Raw genomic sequence first — 24,766 nt, 5'->3', positions numbered from 1 at the left:
ATGACATGTGCTAAGCTGAGACCGACATGCAGTGTGAGTAGGAATTAACCTTTGTTGGTTCAAGCCACGGAGATCTGTAGGTTGTGACTGCATCATAATTCAGCCTATTCTGATTGTTATAGGGTATCCAACATTTGATCAAGAATGGACTTTCACATTCACACTGGGAAAGATGAAAAAATACTCTGATTTTTATATCTCTTCCCCCAAAGAACTGAGAACAAAACAGTAGTCACTTCCCCAAAGTGATACTCATATGCCCTCAAGCAGCTGAAACCAGGTCTCCCCTACTAACTGGACTTAGAGTAGGTCTCCCCTACTAACTGGACTTAGCCCATTATGTCTAGAACAGGGATCATGGACCAAATCTGACCTGCAATGTGTCTTGTAAATAAAGTTTTAGTGGACCATACCCATTCATTTATATATTGTTTGTGGCTGCTTTCGCACTACAGTGGAAGAGTTGCTGTGACACAGACTGTATGGTCTACAAAGGCTGAAATATTTATTATCTGGCCCTTTGCAGAAAAAAGAATTCCCGACCCCTGGTCTAGAAGAAGTCAAATGAAAACGGATCCATGCAGTATCTGGAAAAGAAGTCCAACATGCATTGCCACTCGGAGTAAAGAGTACATACTCTTGGTAGCTGTGTAGCCATGAGCATACAGAGATCAAGAGTTGGTACTAGCAGGATTTTAATGAGTGCCTCAGGCCTTTTTGGAGATAAAGAAGCAAAGGGAGCCCCGATACAAATGACTTCCAATAAGCACATCTTTATAGTTCTGTTGTTTAGTACCCCCTCTCCCCTAGCATTGGGGTGGGGACAGGATCCGAACAAAGGATATACACAGTATATGTCAGGATTAGTGAACCTGACAGTCCTCAGGATGACTCAGTGGAAAGTTGCTTAAGTGCTGGCTCAAAATGATTCACTGCCTAGAGATTCCATGGCAAGTGAGATGCTTAGGCTAAACTGGGCGGTACGGTTTGTCCACCTCCCTGAGCTCAGCACAGGGCAAGCAGGCCGGCCCTAAGTGAAGGAGCAAGCTCTTGGAGGGGTTGATGAGGGTCTCAGTCCACTGGACGCAGCGTCTGCTGTGGCCACTGGCTGCCCTCTGGGGGTGGGGGTGTATATGGTGTGGCTGGAATGCTAGGAATTCTGGGCTGGCTTAGCAGGCACTCCAACTGGCTTGGTGTTCTACATGCTCCAAAGACTTTCTCCAGTGTCCTTGGCATCCAATGACTATACTTGGGCTTAAGATTTTTAGGGCTGGGTGGGTCCCTGGAAGCCTTCTGTCTCAGCACTGGATCACTCCTTCTTTAGGTGGTACCAGCAAACGAGCTGGCCATTCCACTGCAGATGGGACACAGGCCATTTGCTCCCTTCCTTGGCCTGGCTCTGGGAAGGGCTGCCTGGAGGAGCCAGCTGCTTAGCTGAAACTCAGCTTTAGGTGGCTGTGAACAGGTTTTGCTTCATTTCAGCTATTGCTGAGTTACTGTTGGTGGCTCTGGGTTGGGGGTAAAGGCCTGGGCTGGGAAATAGGGAGAGAAGAAGACAGGAGATGAGCAGATACTTTGCTTGGACCTACAAGTTAAACTGTCCTCCTTTTCAACAGTTGATTCTGAAGTTAGTTTGGAGGGGTGTTTTCTCGCCATTTCTAAGGTGACCAGTAAGATATGGGGCCCAAGTCCTACTTGTGGTACCTTTAGTTCTTAGGTGATTGTATTTGGCCAGAGGAAAAGTGGAGAAGGGGCGGAGTCATGCCCGATGTTCCTGGTTACCATGAAGTCTGCAGAATTCAGAATGCAGATGGGGCCTGGAGTGCAAGAGCTACATCATTTTCATCAGCCTGCTAGGCAGCTTTGCAAGGTTCTCTGGTCTATACCCGAACACCTGCATAAGCCATGGCCACATCTGCAGAGCAGAGGCCCCGTCTCCCTCGGCTGAGACAACGTGAGCTCTGGCTAACTCAAACACACTGACTGAGACAACAGATTTTCTTGGAAAATATAACATAAAAGATAATACATAACCGGAAAGGCTTAGAGAATTAATTCATTCCCTAAACATTTGTCCAGAGCCTACACTGTGCCTTGGCACATGAGGAGATAAAGATACTTGGGTTCCAGATTATTTTCAGTTATCAGGAGGTTCATCTCAGTTACAAGCAGTGAAGAGAGTGGAAAGGAAGAGGTTATTTGTTCTTTTGAAACTTCTCTGCAAGGGAGATGGCGCAGAAGCACAGTCCAGGAAGCAGGGAGACCTGGGTTCCAGCCTCCCCTAATTATAATGAGCACTGTGGCTTCAGGTAAATTATAGAGTCGTTCTCAGTCTCCCCATTTGTCCAATGTGAGGGGAGGGGGCTGGACAACAAAAACCCTTCAAGATATAATTTTCTTTGGTCATAGAATATGATGCCTGCCCTCAAGAGGTTTAGTTGCAAGACACTGAACAGACAAATGGAAGGTACAAACTTAAATTTAATGCAGCAGAAAAGTATGCAATAAATGGTCCAGAGTCATGCCATCTACTACAGAAGCCACTGGTCACATGTGTGTACTTACATTTAAACTCACTGACATTAAATAAAATTGAAAATGCAGTTCCTCAGTCATACCAGTCACATTTCAAGTGTCCAACAATCAAATGTGCCAGTGGCTGCCATACTGGACAGTGCAGATGTCGAATATTTCCATCATTGCAAAAAGTTGTACTGAACAGCACTGGTATGGACAACATGCCCTAAGGGTGTCCAGAGAACACAGAACTTCCCCTCCACGACTCCTAGGCCTGGGCTCATTGCGTCTGTTTAGCTATGAGAAACGCTGACCATCCCAGACAGTGGGACTCTGCTCTGGCCACCATGATTGCCCCATTCAGGGTGCTCAGCCACTCCACACTTCCTCCACTGACTGCTCCTTTGATCTTTCCCCAGGGCCTCTGGGAAAGCCAGAGCCTCCCAGTCCTCTCATGAAAAATTCCCTATTAAACAGACCTATGAATAATCTAGATAATCCAGCAATTCATGCATCTTTTAGAGCTCCCTGGGCTATTTGCTCAAGAGGTATGGTATGCAGAGTCTGACAGAGCCAGTGTGATTGATCAGTGAAAGTCAGTATTGTATTTATTACTTGGGAGGAGCAAGCAAGGCCAGCACTGAGGAGAAAGTCCTTACATGCTCCCTCCACAGCACTACTAATAACATGAAAGAAATTATCCAATTTAATCCCAAAGACTGATTTCAAATCAAAACAAAGCAAATAAAGCAAAGCAAAACAAGAGGAACAGTGAGACAGGCACAAGGGCTCCCCAGGGCTCCTCTAGCTTGTGCGATGGGTGTGGGTGTGAGTGAGTGAGTGTGGTGGAGTGTGTACATGAGGGTCACGGCGGTGTGAGGGGGGATGGCGGGGAGGGTAGGCAGGCTTGGAGGCGTTGGGGGTGAGGGCTAGGCGAATGCGCTCTGACTCAGAGGAGGACTCTCCCTCCGCTTGCTTCTCTCAGCGGGGAGAGGAGAATTTCACTTGTGTCAAACAACCTCATGCCCAATTCCTCTGAAGGGGGGCAGGGAGGACAGTGTCATAACACAGAGAGTGTTAATGGCTGCTATTTTAACAATCTAAACTCACTGCCCCAGGGCGCCAGGAGAAACTAAACAGTCTTAACTGCAAAGGGTGCAATTTTAAAAAATCAAATAAATAGCTGAAGGCACACTCACACTGATCTTGTGCCCAACTCGGTGTCAATCAACAAATTTCCACTGAATGCTGGACAAGCCACCCCCTCTTCCCCAAAAGAACACAGAAAACATTGCAAGTTCAGTTTGGGGGCAGCTGGATGATCTTATGTATCCTGTCTTTCCCAGTTTTTTTCCCCCCTTTTGCTCATTCCTTCTTCAGCTAAGACTTTTGTTCCCTCATCCAGCCCCTCCCAAGTTAATTTTTTCTAATGCATCTCCCTGACTCTGGCCCTCAGTGCTGTGCTGCTTCTATTTTGTGTTCCCACACATGAGGACAGACCTGCTGACCTGGGCCTCCACGCAAGGCTGCCTCGTCTGCACAACAACAGCTTCCCACCTGCCATGTGCCCCAAGTGGAGACTGAGAAAACAAACCCAAATGGACACCAAATTATGGCTCCATTTGCCAAAATTTACACTTTGACAAGCCACATGCTGAAAAATTCTATTGTTCTAGGCTTAGGATGTGGTCTAGGCACCTATTTGAAACTAGCCAAACATGGCCACTAAGTCTTAGGATAAAAGCCTCATCTCCATCTTGGCCAGTGTGTTCCTACTTCCCCAGACTGAACCCTGGCCCTGTATTCTAAGATAATGATGAGAGCTTGCATTTATGGAGGGCTTCCTATGGGCCGGGCCCCATGCTAAGTGCCTTACATGTACTAATTCACCTAATCCTCAAGATAGTCCCTTGAGGTGGGAACTACTTACCTACCCGCTCGCACACACACACACAATCTCACCCACTCAGACACACACCTCACACACGTGGCACACTGGCACTGAGTGCATGTCCACTGAAGGAAGCCTCTCTGCCGTCTCCTCAGTGCTCGGTTCTTCCAAGTCCCCTCCCCAAGGTCTCTCCACTGACATCTAGAATTCTATCAGTTGTGATTTCTTTTAGTTAAGCATTCACCTTATCTTTTGATAAAGAGTGAAGTCCCCCGGAAGGGGTAACCCAGCCTCCTTCCCACCAGGTGACAGTGACAATGGGAGAGCTGAGCGACTGGGAGAGAGGGGAGGATGTGGAGGACTGAGAGAGAGGAAAGGGGGTGCAAAAAGATGTCTGGAAGTACTAAACACAAATGTCTCCTCCTCCCAATGTCTGCAGTGGGCTGGGTGTACAGAGTAATGTCAAACTCTAGGACATATGAGGTCCTCTGAGACAAGGCCTCCATCAACCTGACCTTTCCAGCCTCTTCCTTCCTGCACAGTCCATACTCACTCCAGTCATGGCCACCCCCCGCCACATGCCTTTGTGCATGCCCTCCCCTTCCCCCTTCTCCAACTGGCAAAGTCCCATTCATCACTCAGAACCCAGCTTGGATGTCAAATGTGGACTCCTCTCTTAGGATCCTGGCTCCGGGCTCTTGTACAGGATCTCTCTCTCCTGTCTCTGCCTGATGGGCCTTCATCCATTCCTCTACTGGGGTACTCATCACATTATGCTGTAATGATTTCGTTATGCCTGTCTCCTCCACTAGATTGTGAGCTCCTTGAGGCAGGGACTCTGAAACCTCAGCACCATACATGGGACCTGGCCCCAAGCTTGTACTCAGTGAAATGAATGAATGAATGAGTACATGAATGAATGAGTATACGTGCACCATCAACTCTGGTTGGGAGGAGACTCCCTTTCCTGGGCTTCTCTGGATGAGGCTGCTATCCAGTGCTTCTCAATAGGGTCACCACTGGAATTTCGTTGTTCCTATTCACTGTGAAACATCTAGCATCCCTGGTTCCTGCCCATGAAATGCCGAGGACATTCCCCAATCACTGTGATGACCAAAACAGTTCCTCAACATTTCCAAAGCCACGAGGGTGGTAGGGTGATCCTCCCTGGTTGGGAAGCAGCACTACAGCAATGGTTTCTACCCCTGATCCCGGTGGTCTGAGAGGCCCCCTGCAGTAAGGACATGCTGTGCTCCTGCACAAGGTGCTGGCTGATGGGCTCCAGCCAGAATGTGAATTAGTAAGAAAGTGGGGAGTGAAGCAGCCCTGGCCTGCTAACAGGAATTATGGCAGCCTAATCAGCACACAACAGTACAAAGAACCCTGCTCAATGTTTTTATGACTGGGGCAGCAGGAGGTGTCAGACCTAGCCAAAAAAATAAAAAAAAAACGTAAAGCTTTCAAGGCTGCCCAGAGATTGTTACCTTGTCTCTGAGTGCATTCTCAGCATTGCCCCCATGTTTCTGGCAAGGCTCACTCTACTTTGAAAACATCAGCATTACTGGGCATCACCCTCCCTCAGGGCACCTCTGAAAATCTAATTAGAACGAAATAGAAGAGAAAGGCAGAGGTGATGCCATTTATTTTATCCTCCTGCCTGACACTCATTAAACCTGTCACCTGTTTCCTTTAGACACCCCACAGCTTTCTTATTTTTGCTTATTTTTTTTTAGTTTTATGTTATAACCATTAAACAAATTGAAGTATAGTTAATTTACAATGTTGTGCTAGTTTCAGGTGTACAGCAAAGTGATTCAGTTTTTATATATATATTCTTTTTCAGATTCTTTTCCCTGAGGCTGGAGACATGGTCAGTGCCTGGGCACGCAGCTGCTGTCATTGGGCTCTACGGGAACAATTACCGAGTTTCAGGCTTTGCCCGCATTCTCTCTTAGAGATGCAATCTGAGGACTCAGGATTTAAGTTCTTTCTCTCCCCTGCTGTACACTGCCTTGCATATATGTATGTATATATATATATATATATATATATATATATACCTCTTTATACTTTTCAAAGCAATTTCACACATCCACTTAGTTTTCACTGTCAATGCAAACCTTCAGAGAAGGTAGGAATTATCACTCTCATTTTGCAAGTTGAGAAAACAGGCACAAAGACGCTAGCCGGCTCTGTGAAAGTCCCACACTGAATTAGGGGGAGAGCAGGGTTAGACCCCATCTCTTCACTGGCTGTGTGCCTTCCTGCCTCCCCCACCTTGATAGCACAGTACAGCCTCACCTGGGGGGAGGGAATGTCGTACCCATACAACTGGAGCTCCCTCTCCATCCCAAATGTGGTCCTGATTCTGGAAGCCCAATGGGCCCTCTAGTCAGTGATATAGGCCTGAAGCCAGATGGCTTCATTCAGATGCCAATACACTGGTGCACTCTGCAGCTTGGAAGTCAAAGCCCCAAATGGGCCCCAAATGCCTTCTTCCTAGTTCCAAGGGCGTACCTGAAGGACAGAGAGCACACCCTTCTCCAGACTTTGGTATTGCTCTGCTTTGTGCAAAAACAAGCAGACAAAACCCAGACCAAACCAAACCACACAACAAGAAGACCAAAATCATATAGACAAGTAAACAAAAATAGTAGGCCCCAAACAGCCATATGCACATACACAATGTTCTGCTCGATTGTAACATTTAAAGGTCTTCTGGTCACCTTTTGCCTCCAATCATAATCACCAAAACAAATGAAAATGTAGTGCCAGTTAAAAATATGTTATGCTGGGCTTCCCTGGTGGCGCAGTGGTTGAGAATCCGCCTGCCGATGCAGGAGACACGGGTTCGTGCCCTGGTCCGGGAAGATCCCACATGCCGCGGAGCAACTAAGCCCGTGAGCCATGGCCGCTGAGCCTGCGTGTCCGGAGCCTGTGCTCCGCAACGGGAGAGGCCACAACAGTGAGAGGCCCGCATACCGCAAAAAAAAAAAAAAAATATGTTATGCTGAGAAATACAACTGACACACCTAAAACATAAATGTACAGTTGAATTGAGGATTATAAAGCCAACACCCTCTTAACTACCACACAGGTCAAGAAGGCTCCATCCCTCCCCACTGGAGGTAACCACAATCCTGACTTTTGGGACAATCACTGCCTTGCTTTTCATTATAGTTTTATTACATTTATGCACCTCCCTCAATAATATAGTTTAGTTTTGCCTGTTTTGAACCTCATGCTAAGCGAATCTCATTACATGCATTTGTGCATGTCGCTGCATCTTGCTCTTACTCTGCTCCCCTTATTTAAGCCTGGAAATCCTTCCCTGTACCTAACTTTTTATGCTGAAGCTCATTTTTGCCCACTCTCCCCGTTTGGAGATGGAAGGAGAAAGTTTACCAGCATCCTCTAAGACCCATTTATCTTTCTGAAGTTTGTTGAAGTCCCTTTAGTCTTTCTTTCACCAGGCTCAGTAATCACACTTTTCCTTCAACATTGCCTCACAGGTTTGATACTCTGATACTTTAATAATCTTTCTAATAAAACCATACTGAATAGCTCCAGACATGATTGCCCTCAGAAAGCAATCTCAGAGGAGGCCCTTTCGGAGATGTACTTCTCCAGGTAAAGGGAAACAGGGATACTGTTCTACCCCTATGGATTTCTCCAAAAGATAACAAAACCTGCCAGTAATCAGCTCCTAATACATGATGCTCTCTGAAGTTCCCTGGGAAACATTAATAATGAATATGTCTGTCTTTCAAAACCCAGCATTTCACACAGTCATTACTGGCAGTTACTGCTTGTCAGACCTGTCATTGTCAAAGACAATGCGGTCTCTGCAGTCTCTCTCATCCTATGAAAAATACGCTCAGAAAACCAACATTTGCTAGATTCTTCTAAGACCCCTTGGTTATCTCCTGACTTTGCTTTCTCATCTCTACCACCAGCCTCTTCTCAAATTTCTTTTCCATTCTTGTCCCCATTTAAAAAAGAGACATGCTACAACATGGATGAACTTGGAAGACATTCTGCTAAGTGAAATGAGCTAGGCACAAAAGGAAATATACTGTGTGATTCCACTTATATGAGGTTCCGAGAGGAGTCAAATTCACAGAGACACAAAGTGGAATGGTGGTGGCCAGGAGCTGGGGGAGGGGGAAATGGTCTATAAGAACGGAGTTTCACTTTGGGAAAATGAAAAAGTTCCCGAGATGGATGGTGGTGATGGCTGTACAACAATGGATGTGTATTTAATGCCACAGAACTGTACAGTTGAAAGTGATTAAAATGGGAAATTTTGTTATATATACTTTGTTACTGTAAAATTTTTTTAAAATAAAAAAGAGATTTTTGTGTGTGTGTGTGTGGTACGCGGGCCTCTCACTGCTGTGGCCTCTCCCGTTGCGGAGCACAGGCTCCGGACGCGCAGGCTCAGCGGCCATGGCTCACGGGCCCAGCCGCTCCGCGGTATGTGGGATCTTCCCGGACCGGAGCACGAACCCGCGTCCCCTGCATCGACAGGCGGACTCTCAACCACTGCGCCACCAGGGAAGCCCAAAAAAGAGATTTTTTTTAAAAAGAAGGAAGGAAGAGAGGGAGGGAAGAGGGAAGCAGGGAAATAGAGAAAGAAAGCGAGGAAAAAAGCAAAGCCACATTTCCCTGCCCCTCTTCCTCCCTAACCCTAACCCCCATTTCTCTCCTATTAAAATAGTAAAGAAATACCGCTTATAAAAGGTAGGGTGCTGAGCGTCGACTCTGGTTTGGCCTTAGATCCCTGAAGGCAGGATCCTGTGAATGTGAAGAATTCAAAGCTGCATGAATTTTCTAAAGGAAAGAAAATCAAGCTTGCAGGGACACTCACCTTATCTCTCTGTTTTAAAAGTAACCTCTACTCCCAAGTTTGATGTCTTTCCTTTTCTCCCCAATTAAAAAAAAAATCCAACCAACCTTCTTCCTCCCCCTCCTGCAGACAACTCTGATTTATCCCTTTCTTTAAAGATACAGTACATATACTTCATAGACTCTCTCCAATTCAGGGAGTACAGCCCTAAAAAAAACAAAAAAAAAAACCCTGTTTCAGCAGTCACATATCTATTGCTGGACCACTTCCCACTCTCTGGGTCTTAAGGTGTATGTGGCGAAGACAAAAGACAACACATCAAGATATCTCTAAAATAGACTACTTTATGGCCAAAAAAATGGAGTCCTGTGAGGAGGTAGATTTTGGAACAGATTTTAATAACTGTCACCCCCAGTCTGCCAGTTTCTAAAATCACTTTTAGGGAATAGCTGACAGTGTAAAAAATCTAGATACAAAAATCAGAGGAAAATCAGTCTAATAAAGACTGCTATTTAACTTAGTAGCTGCAAATAATCTGGTAAATCTTTTGGGCTATAGTTATTTTGCATCCAAAACCCTGAAGTGAAACCCTTTGGCTCTAGACAACAGATAAGAAGGATATTTGGTTACTTCGGAAACATATTGGTTTTAAGTTAAGAACCCCAAAGTGAAAAACTTGAGAGTTAGCAACTCATCCTAGAAACCACTGTCTTCGGCCACGAATACAGAACTTATCCTTGATATTACAGAGAGGCTTGGTCTCTGCAGGACTACGGGGAAGGTAAAGCCTGATTCCCTAGGCCCCTCCTTCACCCCTACCCGCCTCCCCCGCCCCCGCCCCTGCATAACTCTTCCAGGTACCCAGGTTAGTGGCCTCAGGATCTTCCCCCACTCCCCCCCCCATTCACTACCATCAGATTCTGCTTTCTAGATCCTGTGTGCTAGTTAAATTAAAAATGATTAATAAGAGTTATCACCTCCAAAGATAGATGAATTCATCAAGATTCAAAGTCTGAATTCAAAAGATGAAGCTGTAAGATTTTAATAGCATTTCAGGTATCAGGCAACTTGGCAGGGAAGTAGGGTGGGGTGGGAGAGGGGGAGCCTGACACAATGCTGGCTGGACAGGTCACGGGAAACTAAGGTAATCATCTCCTGCTCTGCTTACTCAGAAAGCAGGCCCTGGTTTCTGGATCAGCCCTGCAACCAGGAAGAAAGCTCACTAAAGGACATTTTACTAATCCTTTCCTTAAAATACCCTAGATGTGACTCTTATTTCAAACTAAGTTGAAAACAGACTAAGCTGAAAACACTGATTTTATTTCAAACTATGTTGATTGCTTTTCCCTTTGAGAGTTTCATTTGTTTATCAACAGAAATTCCTGGGCTAATTCCGAGAAATGCCATTCATTTCTCGCCAACAACAAGTCACGGACAATGGGTGGGGTAGAGGGGTGAGCTCCCCACGGAGGGTCCTTCTTTCTGGACCTGACAGCCAGAGGCTCTGAATGTGGACGATGGCAGAAGAGAAAGGCTCTGGGTGGGAGCTCTGGGAAAGCAGGGGGACCAGCCAGAGGGAACAGTGAGTACATGTTACAGGGGGGTTGGTCCTGGAGGAGTGTCACATAGGCAAAGTATGTTTCTGGGGGCGCCTGTGCTCCCCATTATCAGAGAAACAATGTTGACAAGTTGCCCCCAGCTCTCTGCAGATGCACAGGGCCTTGCCCAGGATCTTGCCCAGGACTGCTCTATGCAGGCAACGCTCTCACCTCAAGATCTCCCCTGGGCCCTGTTACGCTAGTGCTGGTCCCCCATCCAAGTGCAACAGAATTACTTGAGGTGCTTGTTTAAAATGCAGAATACCCACTACAGTCCAACTGAATCAGAATTTTTAGTGTAGGGCCTGGCAGTCTGCATTTTATTAAATCCCTTTAAGCACACTAAAGTTTAAGCAACATTAATTTAGGGTCTTGTTCTAAAACGGCTTGCTACTCTAATGAACTTCTCCAAACTAAGACACTGTATTTACCATTAGCTTATTGATATAATATAAACAACTTTTAGAAATTGAATGGCATAATCCAAGACTTCCTAAAACATATACTAAAGAACACTAATTCTGCTAATAAGTACTCTACAAAAACCAGATCTCATGGTTGAATAAGTTTGGAAAATACTTCATCCCATACACTCACTTATAGATTCATAGTGCATATTAACATACTAAAGGCTTTGAGAAGTCCTGCATTAAAAGAAACCTGTCTAACTTTCTCTAATCCAAAAACCCTCAAGTTTATTTGACCATATAAATGTTTTCTCTAGTTAATCCTATTAATTGTCCCATAAAATTGTGTTCCTTGCAGCAAACTTTGGGAAACAATGTCTTAACCCAGAAGAATGATTGTAATGGTAGAGGCTTCTTAAATATAGCAAGCACGTGGGAGATTTATTTGGGACAAATGGGGCTTTTCAGTATCCCGCAATGATGTGCCACCTTCTTCACCTTTACATGGGGCCAGTTTTGATTAACATCCATTGAAAGAAATAGAAGAGTTCTGCTCCACCATGACAGAAAGCCATAGTTTTCCTAAATGTCTTGTTCTTTTATGGCATAAGGGCTTCTAGAATGCTAACAGGAAATCACATTCTTTTTTAAAAAGGAACTAAATCCCCAGGGTTTACCAGAGACAAAAATCACCTCACCTGGCAGAAGGCAAGTGGGATGCCACTTTCCTGGAGAAGTTTTAACCCTTTATACTCTGCGGCGTTCAAAGACCAAGTGTATGAGGAAAACAATGGAAATAAACCATGGAAGACAGTGAAAGAGGTCTAAGAGGTAAGACGGTAGTCAGTATAGACATGGAGGATCTAGTCATCAACAGTGAACATCTCTGTGGCCACCTCTCAATAATCAGTATAAGAATGCTAACAGTGATAATAATAATAATAATAAAGTAAAACCTCTGCTATCCAGAGACCAACATTCCAGAATCCTCAGGCTTTTGGATAGCTCTAGACCCAGAAAGAGTTTTTATTAATATACCAATCTTTTGGGAATTCCCTGGCAGTCCAGTGGTTAGGACTCTGCGCTCTCACTGCCAAGGGCCTGGGTTCAATCCCTGGTCGGGGAACTCAGATCACTCAAACCATGTGGCACAGCCAAAATAAACCCCAATCTTTTGCAGGCAAAGAAATGACCCTTGATCAATCATCTTGTATACTATGGCTTTTGTAGTTCCCTTACAAAAAAGGGAAAAGAATATGCTAATTAGCTGTTACTATGTAAAAGGAATTGATCTTTTTCAATCAAACTCAGGAGGCAAGTGAATACAGAATTCAGAAAAGAGCAAAAGGAACGAGCAGAGCACAATGGCGATTAGACATGGATGATGGCAACAGCAGAAATCAGCAGCAACCAGCAGCAACCATGAGGACGGCAGCAGATACTCAAAGAGATGAATCAAAAGAAGATGGGATAGCTTTAAAATTCGGGAGAGATTCCTCAGTAAGTTAAACATAGAATTTCCATATGACTCAGAAGTTCCACTCCTAGGTATATACCCAAAATAATCGAAAACATATGCCACACAAAAACTTGTGCACGAATGTTCACAGCGCTATTCACAATAGCCAGAAGGTGGAAACAACTCAAATGCCCATCAACTGATGGATAAACAAAATGTGGTATATCCATACAATGAAATATTATTCAATCATAAAAAGGAATAAATTACTAATATGTGCTACAACATGGATAAATCTTAAAAACATTATGCTAAGTGAAAGAAGCCAGATGCAAAAGACCACATATTTCATGGTTTCATTTATATGAAATGTCAAGAATAGTAAAAGCCATAAAAATAGAAAGCAAATTAGTGGTTGCCAGGGGGCTGGAGCAGGACGGGTAATGGGGAATGACTGTTTAATGGGCACAGGGTTTCATTTTGGGGTGGTAAAAAAATGTCAGGAACTAAGCTAGTGGTGATGATTGCAGCAACATTGTGAATGTTCTTAATGCCACTGAATTGTACACTTTAAAATCATAAATTTTATGTTATGTGTACTTTACCACAACTAAAAATAGTTAAATCTCCCCCTTGAACTTTTGCCCTTAAAAAAACAAACAACTGGAGGGAGCAAAAAAGGCCTGTCTACCTGATTCCTAAAACACTGGAAGTCACAGACATGGAGACAGACATAGTCATAAAACTAGACTCCCTTTTTATATAAATGTACCAGAACACAATGTGCAGACAGGCCAGCGATTACAGACCAAAAAACAGATTCAGAGTGGCTGAGTGACTTGCAGCCCTCACTCTAAACTGTCCAAGGCCAAATGCCATACAGCTACCTCCTATCTTATCTAGTCTGTTTCTGCTATAGTATAGATTTGTGTAATCCAAACTTGTTCATATGTGAGTGGTGGATAAGAGAATAATGTTGGTATAAAACAGAAATTGCATTGGTTCATACATAATTTTCCTTAGCAAATTCATATTTTGTACCATCAAGTGACAGCAACTGAATGCCAAGTACACTAACACAACTAAAATCAGCGAACCATGAAGGAACACAGTACTCTATCCTATTCCTGTTCACCTCACATTCTCCCTCTTGGCTCAGTTTGGCCATATGCTCGGTCTTCTAAATGCTTATCACATGATTCTTTCTGATCTTGTGCATTTTTCTCGTCTCTATAACTCAGCAGCCTCAACCTTTCCTTATACCCCCTTCCTTCAAGCTAAAGTCACCATTTTAAAGGATGAAGTCTCTACTGACCGTAACATTCTTATAAATCTAAGATGACTTTTTAAACCATGCTAGTATTTTATTAGTACAGTTGTTTTATTAGTACTCTAGTTACAAAGTTGCATTAATTTAGAGTTGTTTGCTCCAATCCTCTTTTTTCCTTAAGCTTGTTATTTTTCAGTTTTGCAGAATGGGAGGATTTTCAGAAAAGCGCATATTGCATTATAGCAGAAATGCCTGTATTCACTAGCTAGCTCACTACCCAACTCCTGTTGAGAGATAAATGGCATAGGGCTTCCCGCATCTCCTTATGGGAGCACACGGACTATAGTGCATCTGTGTAAAGGTTATTTCCTTACCCTGCCTGGAATGTGAAAGACTGGGGTGAGGAGTGCCTCTCTTGGCAAAACCACACTGTCACTCTCTATTAAAATCATACCATATAACTAAACCTCTTCATACCTAGCTGAAAAGGAAACACTGGGTTAGGTCTCTGGTAAGATATCAAATCAGATATTTTGGCAAATTTATAACAGCTCTTTAATGACCTGGGAATGTTGGAATACCTCTAAGGGAGCCCAAGTTTATTCATTCTGAATAGCAAATTCTTAACGGAATGGCCATTTCAGAAAACTGTTAGTGGGGCTTCCCTGGTGGCACAGTGGATAAGAATCTGCCTGCCGATGCAGGGGACACAGGTTTGATCCCTGGTCTGGGAAGATCCCACGTGCCGCGGAGCAACTAAGCCCATGAGCCACAACTACTGAGCCTGTGCTCTAAAGCCCACATGCCACAACTACTGAGCCTGCGAGCCACAACTACTGAAGCCCATGGCCTAGAGCCCATGCTCCACAACAAGAGAAGCCACCACAATGAAAAGCCCGTGCACTGCAATGAAGAGTAGCCCCCTGCTCACCGCAGCTAGAGAAAGCCCACGTGCAGCAACAAAGACCCAACAAACAGCCAAAAATAAATAAAATAAGAATAAAAATAAATTTTAAAAAAAGAAAGAAAACTGTTAGATAATGTTGTGATTTAGGCTCCTGGTCACTATAAAAGTCGTCTTTTGGTGATAAAAATTATACATAAAGAACAGAAGGAAGCAAGTCATATTCTTTCTCTCCCCCTTCCCCCTTTACCATTCAACTCACCCCAAAGAGAAGATATGGAATTTCATTCCTACAAATCTTTCATCAGGGACAACAGAGAGTCCTGCTTAGAGACTGGGATGAATTTAATGACCTTTCTCACTCCTGTGCAGTCTTGACTTTTTCATTATGAATGTTCTACCTTCCATGTAGCATCAGCCTCTGGACCCAGTAGAGTCCTGTGGTATGTGACCAAGACTTGATCTCTGCCATGGAGGCCTGGGGAAGTGCTGGAGAAAAAGTTTTCACTTGCTCTTCATGGGAATCGGTATTGATTTCTCTCTGGTAATTCTGGAAAAGCAGTCTGCATACTCTGATTTCCACGGTTCAGCAGGAGCTACAGGAGACAACTTCAAATGCAGGTGAGAACCTTGGAAATTTCAGGGGTAAGAAGTTTAGAAAGCAAGAGCCCTGGGACACACAGAAACAGATAGGGGGTAAAGTCTCCTCTGTTCCCTCCAATGGAAGATGGGCTCTAGGCATGGCAGGTAGACCCTCCCCACAAAGTCCATCACTACCCAGTAAACACTCCCTGAAGTTGCTACTGCTGTAGGATAGTATGTAAAACCTTGCATATATGCCTTCCTTGTTTGTTTTCCCTTTTTGATATAGAACTTGTTCATCATCTTGGCTTTAAATATTCTATTTTTCAGTGAAGATGTTTTCATCACAGTGCCTTCCATTGGCTTAAGACAGAAAACTAGAGCCCCCTCCTTTGACCAAACATTCCTGTGGCCCTGAAGGCATGAGTTTCCTCATGTCTAATAATCATTAGGGTGGAAGGAATACAGAGGCCTCATCACATCCATTGCCCTGTCTCAAAGCAAAACTGTGCCAACTCTCTCAAATGGGTGGGTAGCTTTTTATTTCCAGAAATATGCAGTAAAGAGACTAAAATTCTCCTTAGTCATTTATTCTAGGATTTAACAACCACTGTGTCCCAAAGTTCTTTCTTTTATCAAACTCCATTCTTCTCTGCTATGGTTTAAACCTGTTTATTCTTGTTTTATCTTCAACAGGAAAAAAAAATAGCTGGTTTGCATTCCAGTTCCATATGGCATAGAGAGCACATGAGAAAACGCCCTGCTATTTTCTGAACAAAGAAGAGTGAGAGACAAAATATAAAAGTAAACATAAATAAATAAATAAAACACTTTAAAACTGTAAAATCATCCTCAGAAACAAAAGCAAACTCTCTATGAGATAAAACACAGGCAAAAGTACAGCAATAAATGGGGGCCAAAGTGATATAGTCCACTGGCAGCTGGGACCAGATATAGACAGTTATATCCAGACAGCTGAGTAAGAACTCTGGCCTATAAATGGCTTCCTATGTAAAGCTGGGGACTAGAGTCACACTCCTCACATGTAAACAGGGGCTTACATAGCTCTGCCCACCCAAGGTGGTTCCCTCACATGGACAGATTGCCCAAGATGGGCAGCTGCAGCTGAGGTCCCAATCCAAGATCATTATCAGGGACTAGCCCTGCATAAGAAAACAGAGGTAGAAATAGACCATCTAGATATGAGGAAGCCCAAGGTGGGACACCAACTTATGACCTGGTTTAGTGCTAAGTGAACTACAAGGTCTGAAACGATGCTACCACAAGAAAGGAAGGACTTATGCAAGAGAAAAACCCCACGGATGATGAGTTTTTAAACCAACATTTTAGAAAACAAGGGGAAATCTGGAACTAAGAAAAGCTATCAAGAAACCCAATGAAAGTGAGAATTCATAGCTGAAAACAATGGATATTTGAACAATCATAAATGGACTTTAAATAAATATTTAAATACCTTAAAGAAATAAATAGGAGAATAAGACCCCAAGAAACAATAACAGGGGTTTATAAAATGGTAATTTATAGATTTTTATATATCAATAATTCAAAATACAGCTATTGGGGAAAATACAGTTATTAAAAATAAAACAACAAATAAAACCCAACAGATGGTCTATATAGTAGGCATGAAAAAGCTGGAGAAAGAATTCATGAGGAGGACAGAGTTGAAGTAATATATCATTATAGGGAGTATTCCAATATATCATTAGGGGGAAAAATAAAGGAGACATTAAGAGACTCAGAGTGTAAATTAAATGAGCTACAATGACATAACCAAAGACAAGATTAAGAATGAACAAAAAGAGAGAAGGAGAGGTAATTTTCACAAAAATAATGACTTAAAATTGAAGAGAAATTTGAGTCCTTTGGCTGAAAAAACATCATGTGCTGAGCAGGCTAAACAAAAACAAATCATACATCAACACACCTCATTGTGTGCATCAAAGAAAACAGAATATCTTAAAAGCTAGAAGAAGAAGAAGACAGATTACCTATGAAAGAACTATAACCAAAGAGCAGACTTCTTACCCACAAACAAAGGAAGTCAAGAAACCATTTATTAATATCTTCAAAGTGCTGAGGGAAAATAAACGTGCACCTATAATTTTATACCCAGCCAAATTATCATTCAAAAATGAGGGCAAGGGACTTCCCTGGCGGTCCAGTGGTTAAGACTCTGCATTCCTAATTCAGGGGGCCCAGGTTCGATCCCTGATTGGGGAACTAGATCCCACATGCATGCCACAACTAAGAGTTCACATGCCACAACTAAGAAGTCTGCATGCCACAACTAAAACAAAGATCCTGCCTGCTGCAACTAAAGATCCCGTGTGCTGCAACTAAGACCCAGCACAGCCTAAATAAATAAATAAACATTTTAAAAACATGAGGGCAAAATAAAGACATTTTTGCATATAAGGATTAGGGAACTTCAGTATCACTACCCACAGAAAGAACTGTTAAAGGTTACAGTTAACAAGAAAAATGAACTCACAAGGAAGTGACCTGAAAGAACAAGAAGGCAAAGGAAATGAACAGCTGGTTTCCATACTCCATAAAATGGGCTTTTAAAGTCTTAAAGATAATGGTGTTTATTTCTTTCCATTTTATCTTTTCTGGGACTTATGACCTCAATTCTTTTAATACTTTCTTTTTCTCTCAAAAGAACTGCTAGCTTATACTTTCCCTTTTCCTCAGTAATTGCCTCCTCTTATGCAGCTGGGGTAGATGACAGCCATCTTCCACTCTGTGCGCTTCCACCCTATGCTCTGTGTCTGGGCCCTGCCCCAACCTCCTTCCCAGGAAAGAACAATTTCTGCACAGCCATTTAGATCAATTCCTATGACATTAGACCACTTTTAGAGACTTCTGGGATAAGAAGCTTTTATAAGGTTATTTGACAGGCAACCTGCCAGATGAAAAAAAAGAAAGAATCCTCCCATACTACACCCTTGTAATCCAGTTTAAATGGAAGAAGCAAATAAACACACACAAGAAAGGTAAACTTCATTTAGGGATTCATTTTATTTCAAAGAACAACTTTTAGGTTGATGATATGCCAAGTCAGTCTCTCATATCTTGAAGCAGATACTATGGTCACCAATACTCAGAATGAGAAACCTGTGACACGGCATGATCTTTTGCCATCTGGGAAAGAATTCCAAAGAATCAGAGTGTATTTACCAATGTAAGAAAGTATAAGTTATAAAAGTGGTGACAAAAAGGGCTAGGGGGTTTCTTCTCTATTCAACAAAATCTCCATTCCTGTAACATTTCAGTTAACCGAGTTGTCACTGAACCTCATTCCTAGCCTCATTCCTACCATTTTTGCCCTGACACTTTTGGTTTCTCTCTTGTAAGTTCTGGAAGTTCCTCACTACTTTTAAAAAGCACCATTTATGCCAGAGGCTAGTGGTTCTTCATGTTTTTAGGGTCATGAAAACCCCTTTAGGAATACCAATAAAGCTATGGATCTTCTCTAAAGGAATTTACACACATACATTGTTACACCAAAAACTGCAAACAATTTTAAAAGGTTTGCTAACCCCCACAAAGTCCACCCATGGACCCCAACTCTGTCCTCAAGGGAAACAGAATCAACTCACAGGACTACAAAGCTTCTACTACCTAGATGGCAAAATGATCGCTTACCTAGGACTGCTGTCAGGCCCACGGGCATTCTCTGAATCATTCCGTGCTTGCATGCCTCTGGTGTGGGAGCCAGGCCCCAGACGTGAACAAAGTGTCACTGAGACAGCCCCTGCCTCAAACACCCTAGCCACAAACCATGAAGGCAGACGTCCTTATAGCCTTGGGAAAGAGTCTCTGCCTGCCTTCCCCATAGCCTTGCTCTGAACAATGTATACATAATAACTGTACAGTCTGGAGTAGGCAGGCAGCTTTATACTGTCATAAACCCCACTGGTTCGGTTCCTTTGATTTTTTGAATAGCCCCTCATCATTTAGAAGCTACGCTCAAGTGCAATTCCAGCACTAATTGTGTAGGACACGTGCCTCCATGCTACAACTCCCCTGGTGTCTGCTGCCCACAGCAGGAAGAGGCTGTTTATAGAAGAAAAATCTCTGGGCCACAATTCCCTTCCCCCAGTTGACATCCACCTTCAAATGATTAAAAGCCTAATGAAAATCTGTTACTGGGTACCCAATAACTTATTAGAGCCTTGAAGAGCCCACTTGGGCTATAAACAGTATTTAGAGGCTGGTGCACGTACTGCCTGAAAGTGTCCTATTGTTATTCCTGTCTGGAAGTTTCCCCTTCTGAGGAATTAGGGAAAAGGGGTGGGTTGGTGGAAGAGGGAGAGCCAGGAAAGAAAGAGGCGAACTGGTTTACCTGGGCAGCGAGGGCAGCAAAGATGAGGAATATGCACGGGAGAGACGCAATGAAGGCTTGGACATCTGACTCGGCTGCAAAGCACATTCCCGTTCTGAAAGAGAGAGGCAACAACAATAACAAAATAAATGTTTTTCAAGGTCACTGGGATCATGCCAGTTTGGGAAACAGTCATGCAGGGACTCACCCAGACAGTGAATAACACATTCCCGAGAAACTGAATGAAATCAGCATTTTCTTTCCTTTTCTCATCACTAGCACCTCCGCTGGGTTGGTTGATAGCTTACTGGCATATTTTTCTAAGGATCACTACTGCCCCAGTTTTCAAAGCCTCCCACAAGTACTGGGAGGCTTCTTCTGACTTGGCTCTGTGACGTTTCTACCATTCCCCAGTTCTTCATGTCTTTTCCAAGAGCCTAGTGTGATTTCATAATCACTTGCCCAATGTCATGGAAGGAAGGGATTAATGTGCAATCGGTCCCTTGAGCTGCTACCCACCCCTGCGCCAGGAGACAGCCTAGCACATGGATCCTGGATTCCACATAATTCTGCCTTGGTCCTGAAGACTGAGTGCTGCCTCTTCTCATTTCCTTTTCAAGTCAGAATTTTACTGAGAACGAGCTACAGTTTGGAATTGAACTGATTAGCTAGTATGACTGGGGGAGGGGGCGACTGTCCCTGCCTGATTTACAATGACAAGATCCCTAGCTCTGACAGCTTTCAGCCATTGCTAGAACAAAGGAAGACTTTGGAAATCAATTTTGCATTAACATTTTCCATCTATAATTCATTTGAAGTACGGGTTACTTGTATCCATCAGGCTGTTGTGGGGGAAGAGGGTAATGAAGAGGATGTAGAGAGAAGATGCCTAGCACTTGAGCCATTGGCATTGGGATCACAGTAACATTTTTTCACTGCCCTACAGATAGCAAAGCCTCAGCCCCCAAGAGCTAGCTGTCCATTTCCAATGCGTTGGGTCAAGAATCTGACACAATCATGCCATACCAGGCAGTTAATCAGTCTCCAGATGCTCTATTTAATAACTGCCCTAGCTATTTAAAGAGGCAGGCTTCTTTTACCCAAATTTGAATCACCTTACCACAAATCTTTTTCTTTTCTCATGTATTTTCTAGAATAAATTTTTTGGAGCATTGTGTTTGGAAACACCACAGAGCCTCCTTACATGTCACACTCCTCAGAGCCATGTGGTGTCATCTTGAAGCGAGATCACCAAAGCATATCAGAAGTCACTGCACCTAGCTGAGGTCTCAACTCCTTAATGCCTTATACTGATTTCTGTTCTAGGGTTAATAGGTTAATAAAAATAATAACCATAATGATAGTGATGTTATGCAGTTAGCATTTCTCGAATATTGACTGTGACCAAGCACTGTTTTAGGTGACTGAGATGGATTAGTGAATCTAATCCTTACCATAACCCTATGAAATAGTTAATACCATTATACCATTTTAAAGGAAAAGAAGTTGAAGGAATCTCAGAGAGGTTAGATAACTTGCTGGACATAACACAGCACAGAAGTGGCAGAGCCAGGCTTGGAAACTTGGTCTGTCTTGATTCTAGAGCCCTGTGGCCTGTTAAGACCACCTAATGTTACCTGAAGGTTAGGTTTCCACATGCTCAAAATTCTGAAAGCCCAAGTTTCTATTCAAATGGCAAAAGAATCAGGCTTACAAGTGAGTGTTCCTGTTCTACCTGGGCACTAGCGAGGAGTTGCAGTTCATCCATGAAGTCTCAAGTGAGAGGCTAGTCTTGAAAATTCTTTCTATATGTTCAGAATTCTCAATCCTCAAGGCCTAGTACAAGGCCTCCTTTCCCAATTGGCTTAATGCATTGGTTCTCTACCAGGGGCCATTTTGCTCCCCAAGTAACTTTGGCTATGTCTGGAGACATTTTTGGTTGTCACAACTGGGGTTGGTGTTACTGGCTTCTAGTAGATAGAGCCCCCCCTGCTAAATGTCCTACAATGCACAGGACAGCTCCTTAAAACAAGAAATTATCTGTCCCCAAGAGTCAACCGGGCTGAGGCTGAGAAACCCTGGCCTAGTATATGATGGTAGAGGCTTGTTTGGAAAGATGCACCATAGCTGTGGTCCTGGGTCAGGGCCATGAAAAGATGGGACTACCTGCTTTGTCTACTGCAAAGATGGCATTTAAGCTGTCCAAATGCCTCTTTGAGTGACTGGACTGGAGCCAAGGCCAAGCCAAGAGAACTCTAATCCTCACAAGGTACAGGTCAAGGTTTCACAACCTCAATCCTAATTACAGTCATTGGCTGAAATAACATAAAATACACTCTCCATATGAACTAGTTTATAATCTGTCCTAATCTCTTCTCTAAAGGCCAGTCTTGAAAGTGGTACTCAAAAATGATACTGTCTCACAATCCAGGCATTATATTGAGCTTTTTCCTCCACTCCACTTTTCCCATGTCCTCTATCATTTGGCTAAGAGACCGTTAAGTATCCTTCTATAGCAAATACTCATCGAGATTCCATGAAAATCAAGCCAAAAGACAACAGAAGAAAAAGATAGGAGATGTGTATTTTTCCTTACAATCTGCTTCCTAACTTCTTTCATATTTTTATCACTCATGCTCCCTGGCCATCTAGGCACTTGAAAGCATCTCTGCATGCTGAGGAGCAAAGTAGGAAATCAACTGCCATCGGAGATTGTACCTCAGAGCAGATGCAGTTCACGCAGTAAACCAACCCATAAGGTTCGAGGTAAGGATGCCATCTTTCACCCACTCTGTACTTCTTGTCTTGAAACACACAATATGTCTCTGAATCTGTGAGGGGGGAGATAGAATATGCCGGTTAGAAAACATGGACCACACACCACTATAAAGCAATTATACTCCAATAAAGATGTTAAAAAAAAAGAAAACATGGACCAATCACAAAATCCAAAGGCAATCACAGGTTCCATCCATTTTAGTGTACGTCAAGAGAAGACGCATAGGGAATATTTATAGAACCCCTATGATGGCTCAGTATTTTACGTGTGTTCCTTATTTGATTCTACAATGACCCAGTAAGGTAGGCACTATTAAGTCTCATTTTATAGGTGAAGGAAATCAAGAGTCATATAACTAGTTAGTAACTGACATGAGACTCAAACTCAGGTTTGCCTGACAGTGAAGCCAAAATCTTGACTACTGCTATTATAATGGTAAGATAAGGGAGCATGCCCTGTGTCTTTTCGGGAAAGGTTGTGCTCCCTTGCTTTGGAAATGGAAGCTAATGTCTGAAATGCTAATCTATCAGAACATTCTCAGAGCTGCCTGGTGGTGGTGTAGAGTGATGAATTAAACGCATTGTGTTAGGTCCCTATAAAAGGCTTTGCTCACACATGCTAACATCATTCCATCATTAAACAAATATTTGGGCACTTGATCTTTGTTAGGCACTATGCTAAGTGCTGGGGATAAAATGCTGAGCAGAAACACACACAGTCCTTGTTCTCATTCAAAGTATAGACTTCTTGCTTAAACAATTCTCAATTAACATTAAAGTAATGTTGGGCTTCCCTGGTGGCGCAGTGGTTGAGAATCTGCCTGCTAATGCAGGGGACACGGGTTCGAGCCCTGGTCTGGGAAGATCCCACGTGCTGCAGAGCAACTGGGCCCATGAGCCACAACTGCTGAGCCTGCACATCTGGAGCCTGTGCTCCACAACAGGAGAGGCCGTGATAGTGAGAGGCCCGTGCACCGCGATGAAGAGTGGCCCTCACTTGCTGCAACTAGAGAAAGCCCTCGCACAGAAACGAAGACCCAACACAGCCAAAAATAAATAAATAAATAAAATGTCCCTTTAAAGAAAGATAAATAAATAAATAAATAAATAAAAGTAATGTCTGCTTCCCCTTTGCTGGAATATAATTTTTGATAGCCACAGGTTATCTTGTACCATAGTTACTTGAGCACATACTGTGTTACTTGTCTTATTTTACATCTCTCATTTCTCCATTAAGGTAAAAGGTCCTCGAATGTAGAAAACATTTATTCTTCACTCTCCATCTATCACATGGCCCAGCACACTGTGGCCAATAAATGTAAGCAACTGACAAATGACTAGTAAATGAATTTCCAAATCATGTGGTTTGTCTTCCAATCCCATCCTCTTCTGTCTCCTGCTTCCCATCCTCCTTCCCATCATACAAGGTCAAAATAAACTGAGACACCTCTTGTTGCAAACACATTAATTTCCCCACACACTCCCCAGTAGATACTGCCTTGATGATCAAAATTGAAAGAATAAAGAAAAGACAGATAAGCAAGAAACAGGAAGAAGATATTTCCAACAAACAAATTATTAATATAAATACAGTGTTAGCATCTGGAATATTTTCCAAACATTCAAATCAATAAGTAAAGGACCAACCAATCCAATAGAAAAATGATCTAAGCACATGAAGAGCAATTTAGAGAAGAAATGAGAGCAGGCAATAAACAGGAAAATATGTTCAACCTCATTAGTAATCAGAGATTCAAATTAAAACTACACTGAGATAAATGCCTCAAGTATCACTTATTGCTTCAAAGACCCTCTGTGATTCTTTCCAGCTTCTCACAAGATAAATTCAAATTTACTTTTCAAATCTTTATTTCCAACTTCTTCAGGACGATGAACTGGGAGTCAGAAAATCTGGGTCTGAATCCTAACTAGCTCTAGTTGTGTGGCATCGAGCAAGTCATTTAACTCTGTCAATCTCAATTTTCAGCATCTATGAAATAGGGGTTATATGTTTCTCAAGCAAATGTTGGAGAATTAGAAAAAGTTCTTTGTAAATTATAAAGTGCTACAAAACGTAGAGTGTTATTTTATAATAATTGATTATTTTCTAATTAGAAAGGTAATGCCTGCTCAGTGTAGAAAATTGGAAAACAAAGAAAA

At 42.9% G+C, this 24,766-nt stretch overlaps 1 protein-coding gene across 4 annotated transcripts in view; it reads right to left on the bottom strand.

The window, feature by feature from the left end:
* CHRDL1 (chordin like 1) overlaps window positions 1-24,766 on the bottom strand; it is a 117,948-nt gene that overhangs the window by 68,553 nt on the left and 24,629 nt on the right. For all 4 annotated transcript variants that reach the window (XM_059050536.2, XM_059050535.2, XM_059050539.2 and 1 more), the window contains exons 3-4: window positions 22,547-22,659; window positions 19,850-19,943 (exon numbers count right to left, since the gene is read on the bottom strand). In XM_059050536.2, the coding sequence (XP_058906519.2) occupies window positions 19,850-19,943; window positions 22,547-22,659 (207 nt within the window). The remainder of the gene's footprint in view (window positions 1-19,849; window positions 19,944-22,546; window positions 22,660-24,766) is intronic.

This window comes from Kogia breviceps, chromosome X, assembly GCF_026419965.1.
Source record: "Kogia breviceps isolate mKogBre1 chromosome X, mKogBre1 haplotype 1, whole genome shotgun sequence".
NCBI classification, from domain to species: domain Eukaryota; kingdom Metazoa; phylum Chordata; class Mammalia; order Artiodactyla; family Physeteridae; genus Kogia; species Kogia breviceps.
Note: the sequence above shows the minus strand (reverse complement) of the source record. Positions and strands in the feature narration are given on the sequence as shown.